Source organism: Eutrema salsugineum, unplaced genomic scaffold (genome assembly GCF_000478725.1).
Source record: "Eutrema salsugineum unplaced genomic scaffold, Eutsalg1_0 scaffold_14, whole genome shotgun sequence".
NCBI classification, from domain to species: Eukaryota; Viridiplantae; Streptophyta; class Magnoliopsida; order Brassicales; family Brassicaceae; genus Eutrema; species Eutrema salsugineum.
The window spans coordinates 1,026,457-1,035,695 of NW_006256877.1; the positions used below are offsets into that span (position 1 = coordinate 1,026,457).

The following is a 9,239-nucleotide window of genomic DNA, read 5'->3' on the forward strand; positions in this document are numbered from 1 at the left end:
TAAACTTAGCATCTATCACGTTTTACTTTTGGAGCCGTCTTTTGCTTAGGTTTTTATTTTTCCACAAAGAGTGATTTCAAGGTCTGTTCTATGTGTCTCTAACCCTATGTGTCTCTAGTCCTATGTGTCTCTAATCATCGGTTTTGGCCTAAACTTTTTTTTGAAATTCTTTAGATTTGTTAGATTGCCTAATTGAATTTGCTAGTTTTGGAGATCAAACAAACGTATATAACAACTGAGTTTTGGAGGTCAATTGTGTTCTGGTCGTTTTTGAGATTAAAAAAACATATCTGTCAACTGAGTTTTGGAGATCAATTGTTTTTGCTATTTAAAGTTCTCAGATTTGTCTTTAGCTTTATTTCTTATGCTTTTTGACTCATTTTTTTATAAAAAATTGCTCTTTGTCAATTATAGATGAGGCCTCCAATCATTGTAGGTGGCCGTTTGTATGGGAGAGGATCAGCTTCTCAATCTGGGGGGGGGTCGAAAGACCACTTCCTCCGGCAGCCAACGCTGAACAAATTGAACAGATGGAAGAAATAGCACCTATAGCACATGATGTTCGAGTGCTCCATCCATCTCGAAGGAATGGAGCCAAATGGTATTGTTTGTTTTCTTATATATACAGAATCAAATATAATAAAATATTAGTTTGCTCAGTTTAATTACTTTGGCAGCAGGTTCAAAAACAACACTGAAGTATCAACCAGAGTGAGAAAAATCATTGAAGGGTGCTTTAAGGGACCATGGTACAGCTGGATAAAAGTGCCACGGCATTTTAAAGAAGCATGGTATTCAACGTTTAAGGTTTGTCTAAATTATGTGTCTACTTTATATTTTTAGTATTTTTTAATACTTTCAGTGTATAATATTATATGTATTCTAGACAATGTATGAGTGGGATGTCTCAATCGAGCATCTAGTGAAAGCCAACTTTGATGCACTTGCTGCTACTTGCTTGAGAGGAATGGTTAGCTTTGCAAAGTCCAATGGAGTAAAACCAGATTGGATTTTGTCATCAGATTGGTTAGTAATGTTAGCTCACTGGAGGACACCAGAAGCCAAAGAAAAAAGCCAAAAAGCTCATTCTTCTCGGCTGTTTAGTCGTGATGGTTTAGGTCCCCACGGACACAGATCAGGTTCATGTTCATATGCCAAGGTTCAAGATGCTCTGGTAATGGTTTAGATATTTATACTTTTATTAACGTTTCTAACTACGGTTCCAATCGTAGTTGCTTTATGTAATTTGTAAACTGTTTTTATTTGTAGGAAGCAAATAATGAAGACTCTTCCTTCATTGCTGTGATGAAAAAAACACACCAAAAATCTGATGGAACATATGTTGATGAAAGAGCAAGAGTAATTGCAGAACAATATGATGAACATGTGCAAGAACGCTTAGCACAGATGGAGTCTGCCAATGGTGAGGTTTTGACTGGTGCCCTTACTCTAGAGGAAAGAAATGAAATTTACATTAAGGTAATTATCTTATCTTTGTTAATTTCTAGCTGCAAGTTTCTAAAAAAAAATTCAATGTCGTTGGAAACTAAGTTTGATTACAGCAACAAGATCTTTGACTCGTTCAATTTTGCTTCCGCTTTGACTCGTTCAATTTTTCTTTATGGCTTTGACTCTGTTGTTCAATTTTTCTCTTGTTTGGTTTAAACTTTGATTGTGTTTTTTAATTGAGATGAAGCCTAAACTTTGATTTGTGTTTTCTTCGTAGGTTGCTGGAATATCAAAGCAAGGTCGTGTATTTGGAATTGGATCACTTCAAAGTGGAGTTTCTATGTCTTTTAATGGTTCGTCTGTTTTGCCACAAACTACTGAAGAAGTGGGAACCTTAACTCGCCGAATCGAGGAGCTTGAAACTGATCTGCAAAAAAGCCATGATGAGAATGCTCTTTTCCAGAAACGCCTTGAAACTGTGGAGAAACTTGTGGAGACTCTTTTTGGCCAGGATATCTTAACCACAACAACTCCATCTTCGTCTACTCCAGCATAAACTTCCGCTTCTCAGTTTATTTTGTAGCTACTAAGATTTTGGTTTGTTTTTATGCTTTTTAATATGGTTTTAGTATGTTTGGTCATGTTGTTTAACATGATTTTATTGTTTTTTATTTAGACATCTACGTTTTTGGTGTTTTTATTTTATTAATAATTTAATTAAAAATTATTTAGCTTCTTATTTTTTAATGAATGATTCACAATTAGCTGAAAAAATTGTAATGACGTTTTAGGCGAGAAAAAACCCAAACAGCATGAAAATTATGAGAATAATTTAGTAAAGAATAATGATGATTTAAAGACAATAAATCAGTAGCTAATTAAGACGAAATCGTTACAAAGTTTTAGTAAAAAAACGAGACAAAATTTGGTACAATAAAAGTTGTCACAAATTAAGATTGATAGTATACGTTCTTTATGTTATTACTTATGACGGTTTGTGACTAAATTTTTCTCGAACAAAGTGACAAAATTGAGACAGTGTAGTAGTCACAAAATATGACAGTTTTAGGACTACGTTTTTAGTCTGTAAGCGTTACAAATATGCGACGACACTCTCGTCATTATTTGTGACGATTTGTAACTAAACATACGTCAAAAAAGTGACAAATGTGAGACATTATATACGTAGCAAAACGAGATAATTTCTAGACGTTTTTTATAGTCTCTAATTGACACGGTTTTCTTACGTTTAATTTTCGTCACCATTAATGACAATATAGATACGGAAGATATTTGTCACAAATGATGTGACGGTTTTGCTACGAAAATAAGTTTGTGACGACTTTATTGTGACTGTTAAAAATATCACAACTCCGTCACAATAATTTTATTGTGACGAAATTGTGATTATTGTGACAAAATTTTTTGTAACAATATACCTTTTTTCTTGTAGTGTCTGTGGATTCGATCCCTAAATGTTACAACTGATTAGCTGTGCACTTGCGGCTTTCATTTGTTTTGTTAAGGGTAAAACTTGTTCCCTCACGCAGTTGACACGACATCAAGTTTTTGGCGCCGTTGCCGGGGATTTGTTTCGCTGCCTTTTGGTATTTTTCTTGTTTTAACTTCTGTTCTAGACACCTGATCTCTAGTTCGTTCTTAAAGTTTTGCTGAATTATCTTTCTCTTCTTTTGTTTTTCTCTGAATTGCATGAATACCAGGCGCAGACCTGTAGAAAACATTCCAATTCTAGACGAGATAGACAGACACGAAAGAGAACTTCGTAGACTTAGATAAACACAAGGAATGGCCAACGACGACCAGCCTGGAGATCCTATAAACCAAACTTTAAATATGAACCAAGACGGGTCCAAACATGGAGAAAATGAAGAGAATGATCACAGAGGAGGTGATCATGCTCGACAAGATGGAGAGGAGGATGAGGTTCCTCCAAGAAACCACCAGAACCGAGAGAAAGAAAAAGAGAAGCCGAAAGCTTTTGCGAAGATCAAGATCATCATTTCACCAGATGCAAGAGAAACTAGTGAGGATCAAATCCAGGAGCTGATCGAAAACACAAAAAGGGTTTTAAACAATGTTTAAGTCCGGAAGATGAATAAAGGGAAGAAGACGGCTCCTGAAGGAGAAGAAGTAAAACCTCCAGCTACCGGAAGTGATAAGGGCACATCAAGTGGAGTGCCATTCAAATCAGCCTGATTCCTCATGCTTACGTCGAGCTAAACGACTTAAAACAAAAGTGCTTAATGGGAGTCAACCCATTTAGGTACTCTTTCTTTTAGTTTTCTTTTCCTTTTTTACAGTTTATACTTTCTTTTTCTTTTTAAGTTTTAGGTATTTTATACAAAAAAAAACATAAAAAAACCGAAAATTAAGAAAACGAAGAAGAAAAAGGTAGGTTTTTAGCTGCTCGGCTCGGCAAAGACAAGAAGGTTGGACAAAGGCCGCAGGAGGAAGAGCCGCGGTCGCGACTGACCGACCCGCGGCGAAGGGAGCATCGACCGCGGCACCGTGAATGTGACCGCGGCCGAGCACTCGACCACCGCGGTCGCGCGTCTCCTGACCGTGGCCGTTGGTCGTTGAGGTGATTCCGCGGATTTCTGCCGCTTTTCGGTGTTGCCTGGTGTTTTCCCGGTGTTGCCTGGTGTTTGCCTGGTGATTCCCGGTGTTTGCCTGGTGATTCCCGGTGTTGCGTGGTGTTTACCTGGTGATTCCCGATGATTCCCGGTGCTTCCCAAAATGTTCCCGGTAAAACCGAAAAGATCCTCCGTAATTTTTAAACTTTCCTAATGTGCAAACAAGAAGGTAAGTTCCCCGTACACTTAAAAATTTCTAGAAATTTTCCGTTTTTGCTACAAAAAATGCTTTTTAAAGAAAAGAAACAAACTTTTTGGATCAAAACTCCTTCTTCTCTTCTCTTCCAAAAGATTTGGAGATTTAGGAGATAGAACACATTTTTCAATTCTTAAGCTTTTTAAAAGATTTTTGGCTCAAACCTCACTCTTTTTCAAAGCTGATTCCAATTCTGCAATCAAATCCCTCTTTCCAGCAAGGTATGAACCTCAAACTCGCCATTTTTAATTGATTTCAGAACTTAGGGTTTTCTTAAAAAGCCCAAATCTCTGTTTATTGATGGTGGAAATAGCTTAAGAATGATAGATTATCCATTTAGGTTATCTAAAAATCAATTTTAGCACCTAGCTTAAGAGGAATTGAGATTTTTGAAATTTGGATTCTACATGCTTCATAAAAATCGAATTTGGAACAGCAAAATTGATGAGTCTGATTAAGCCTTGTGTGATTAGTGATTAGTATTGGGTAATCTTTAGAATTTACATGGAAATTGCTCATAAAAACCGATTTTTAGAAGATTTCTATGTTGAGAACATCAAAAATCCGAATCTGGTCATGAACTACTTGATTTCTCTGATTTAATATCAATTTTGTTTGCTCATGGTTTTAATTAATCTCTTTATGCTAGTATTAGTATAACGAATCTTAATGCGTTAAAATCAGCATCCATATTCACTCTTTTTTCCAAGAATCATTTCGTTTTGCAGAAAACTGGAGCAAACCAGATCCCGAAGAAGCCGTCGCACTGGTGACAGCTCTGAGGACATTCCCGATGATGTTACTCTAGGAGAGTACATGCTGAACCAAGCCAGACCGAGAAGAAGAAACTATGTGATGAGATTGCTCCAGCACTCAAGAGAAACACGAGCAGCTCCCGAGCCACCACAGATTCGATACATTGGGAGGGAGACAAACCCGAGAGTGGACTATGCAAGACGTTTCAAGAAGCTGAACATCAAACCCACGCCTTGCATTGATTATCATACACTCGAGATGCTTGGAATCAGAGAGGATGTGATCTGGTACATCGATGCACTTAAGCTGAGACCCTACATGGAGCTGAACCTTCCGACTTATCCTGAGCTAGTCCGTGAGTTCTTAGCGACTATTACACTCCACCACACGAAGAGGAGGAACCCCAGAGCATCAGATGTGATGTGGTCATCGACCCAGCAAACCATCACAAAGAGACCTTAATGACCTTAGACAAACCAGACGGCCCATCCGAAGCCGAGAGATGCCTTATAGAAGCTGAACCGGAGAAAACAATGGAGCATAAAGGCGAGCCCAACAGAAACACGGATGAAAACTTGGAGTTTCACCAACCAAATGCCATCAATGAAGGATATGATCGAGCCAAAACACTTTTAAATCGACCCATAAATAAAGATTCTCAAGAATCAACTCAAATTCTTGGCCAAAGCATGTTCAAGCCACCCAAGAAGACCCATGCGCCTTATTCAGCACTGATGAAGTCCGAGATCAAGTGGTCCAGCTCGACCAACACTTGTATTACATTTCTATCTCACCCAGTGAACGCCTCGAAGTGGAGTCAGTCGAATTGGAGCTCAGAAGAAGGAGTTATTCAGTTTACAAATCAGGTGATGTCTAACTTCCACGATTTGGACATACGTGCCGTAATTGAAGGTTTCCGATTGAACCAGAAGGATTTAAGCTGTGAACCAACTTGTTCCCGATTCTTGATTCATCGTAGAATCGGAGACAATTGGAATCAAACCAATACCGGTTATGGTTGGGAAGTTATTCACTTTACAAGTTGGAAGATCCGTTTCAGACCTAATTGCGCAGCTAGGCTGAAGATCGTACTCTACAGCCCAACTCATCCACGTTCTAAGCCCAAAATTACATGGAGAATATTATTTGGTCTTTCCTTGATCCAACGAGCTCAAGATCCGAAGAATTGCCCGTTGGATCCTCAAGTTACACCCAATTTCCCAAAACGGGTTGACTTGGTTCCATTTATGGCAGGTCCGAGCTCTGACTGGTTTAGTTCACTATCTACAAAGGTTTGGCGCCCAGGAGAGACTCTAAGGCAACTAAGGAAGCTTAGAAACACCTTCCCATGCACCAGCACCCACAGGATCAGGCGGATCCTTCTGCAACTTCACTTGCCATATATAGATGCATTCACACTTGGAAGAATATCTCACCAACGGCTCTTTTCTCTTGAATGCTACAACTTGGACGTGTTTTATGAAGAAACTAATGTGCCAGAGAAGCTCACCTATCCCCTCAAACCGTCCAGATACAAAGGCTACATCACTTCCTCTACTTTGGCCGATTCTCGCCATAATAGCTCCAACGGCTATATTCTCTTATTGCTAAGATTTCTTTTCTTCTTTTTAGACTTTAGAACGTTGTAAGAGCTCTATATAAAGCTCATTATATCATTTGTACAAATCACCATTCAATCTTAAATAAAAAGCATTTTCGTTTTCTTCAAAGAGAGTTCTTTGTAAGAGTTGTTTCTTTTGAATATTGTGTGTGATTCACATTGTTCATTAGATTAATATGATTAATGAGCAGTTTAGCTTAATGAGGTTCTAGATGTGTAGGTTAGGGTGCTAAGGTGATAGATTAGGAGTGCTTAGGGCTAGATTCATTGATTCATTTCTCTAAACAGCTGTTCTCTAGGCTAGATCCTTGCACATCACTTTTAATCTAGATTATGGGAATTTCATGCACCACAAGTGTTTGATGAAATTCCTGAAAGAGCTGTATTAGAGGTTTAAGCATTTGCTGCATGATAATGTTTTGTTATTTGCTTGAATGATCTTTTAGAACTGTTTCTTAATGCTCATTGATTCATATTTCACAAATGATGATTTGGTTTGAAAATGGATTAGTGTAGAGGTTAATGCCTTCATGAGAGGATTAATCTAGATTAGAGTTCTAAATCACTTGAATCATGTCTCATCATTGTTATTAGCATTCCTGATTTAGCATCAAAGCACCCTAGCCAACTATCATGTCTAGAATCTCATGCTTCCATCATTCCATATCATCACATCTTGTCATTTGCTTATTTAAGTTGATCATTAGCTTTATTCTTGTTTTAGGTTTGTTTAGTGGAAGTAACATCAAAACCTCACTCATTTGGCTTGAATTAAGAACTGACTCTGCATCTTAGTGTCTACACATGATGGATTGATACCCTTTGTACTGCAAAGTGACAAAAGGGATTGATAACCCCTCATTTAGAGCCTTGAAAACTCTAAGTTATCAATTGGCGCCGTTGCCAAAGTGTGATAGCATTAAGATTGTGTCATTTCTTGAGATCAAGCATTTTATTTTGTGTTTTCTAATTTCTTTCAAGTTCTGTTTGTGAGTTTCAAGTGCATGAATACCAGGTCCAGATCAAGAAGCTGTGATCCACCTTTCCCCTAAAACGACAACATTAATCTTTTGGTACCAAGGAGAAGAAGGGACAGGCGTGGAAGACAGATTGATCAGGCTGATATTGAAGATCAAAGAGAGCATGTGGTTGACAAGGAGCAACCGGCTCAGGAGGAACAGGCTCAGGGTAATGGAGCTGGTAATGCAGCTGGTAATGGAGCTGGTCAAGGGTTACATCAGGGTAATGTTCATCAGGAACAGGTGCATCAACAGCAAGCTTATGTCCACCAGGGACAAGCTCCAGCTAATCAGCAGAGGCATCAGGCCAATGTACAGCAAAGACAACAGGTGCACCACCATCAGCCCTTCCAACACAAAAAAAGGAGATATGAGCAGCCACAGGTCTATGTTGGAGATAATGACAGGGCCAATACTCATCAGTATGGAGCTGGAATTCAAGCACCACCTGTGCAAAACAACAACTTTGAGGTGAAGGCATCCTTGTTGAATATGGTCCAGAACTCAAAGTTCCATGGATTGGCAATGGAAGATCCCTTGGAACACTTGGATCAATTTGATAAACTATGTGAGTTAACAAAGATAAATGGAGTATCTGAAGACAGTTTCAAGCTCAGATTATTCCCCTTCAGTCCTGGTGAGAAAGCACACCAATGGGAGAAGAATCTTCCAAGAGGCTCTATTCAGACTTGGGAGCAATGCAAGCAGGCATTTCTGTCTAAGTTATTCTCAACCTCCAGAACAGCAAAGCTAAGAAAGCAAATCTCCAACTTCACTCAGCATAGCAATGAGAGTTTTGGTGAAGCATATGAGAGATTCAGGAGCTACACTAATCAGTGCCCACACCATGGGTTTAGTGAAGCTTCTCTTCTCAGCACACTTTATAGAGGGGCTCTTCCCAAGATTAGAAACCAGCTGGATACTGCCTCCAATGGAAACTTTCTGGGAAAGGAGATTCATGCTGTTTTAGAGCTAGTTGAGAACTTAGCAATGAGCAATGACACTTATGGTGAAGACTATAACAGAACAAACAGATCAGAAGGTTCAAGCTCAGAACAGAGGCTCACTAGAGAAGTTAAGGAGATGAGGAGTGAACTAGACAAGTTGAAATTGGTTTCTCAAAAACCAATTCACTATGTTGGTGAATATGATGATTCTCCAAACTTTGAAAACATCAATGAATAAGGCTTGACACAAGAGGAGCTGAACTACATTGGGCACCAAAACAGATTCCAAAGGTTCAACAACTACAATGCCAACAACAACCTGTCTTATAGAAGCAACAATGTGGCAAACCCACAAGACCAGGTTTATCATCCTCAACAAGGTTTTGTGCCTAAACCTCAATTTCAGAGCTCTTACCAGTCTAAGCCACAATTCAGCCAACCTCAACAGCAATATGGTCAGCCACAACAGCAAAAGGCACCACCAGGGTTTGGTCCACCACAGTTCCAACAGCAGGTGCCAACTCAACATCAGTTTCAGCCAACACCGGTTCAGCAGCAACCACAGATGGGGTCAGATATGGTTGGGATTCTGCAACC

The 9,239-nt window shown here is 39.0% G+C and overlaps 1 protein-coding gene and 1 non-coding gene across 2 annotated transcripts; one reads left to right on the forward strand and one right to left on the reverse strand.

Moving 5' to 3' along the window:
- Window positions 1-889: 889 nt before the first annotated feature.
- Window positions 890-2,005, forward strand: LOC112088554. The gene is made up of 3 exons (XM_024158948.1): window positions 890-1,174; window positions 1,270-1,479; window positions 1,727-2,005. Exons 1-3 carry the CDS (start codon window positions 890-892, stop codon window positions 2,003-2,005), a joined length of 774 nt encoding a protein of 257 aa, XP_024014716.1.
- A 6,437-nt stretch (window positions 2,006-8,442) lies between these two features.
- On the reverse strand, window positions 8,443-8,549 carry LOC112088648. Its single transcript, XR_002900594.1, has one exon. It is a non-coding gene; the product is annotated as a small nucleolar RNA R71 (small nucleolar RNA).
- Window positions 8,550-9,239: the final 690 nt, after the last annotated feature.

Coding starts and splice junctions, on each gene's coding strand:
- LOC112088554 (XM_024158948.1), top strand. CDS start 890: ATGTATGAGTGGGATGTCTCAATCGAGCATCTAGTGAAAGCCAACTTT. Junction 1,175..1,269: donor CCAAGGTTCAAGATGCTCTG/GTAATGGTTTAG, acceptor TTTTATTTGTAG/GAAGCAAATAATGAAGACTC. Junction 1,480..1,726: donor GAAATGAAATTTACATTAAG/GTAATTATCTTA, acceptor TTTTCTTCGTAG/GTTGCTGGAATATCAAAGCA.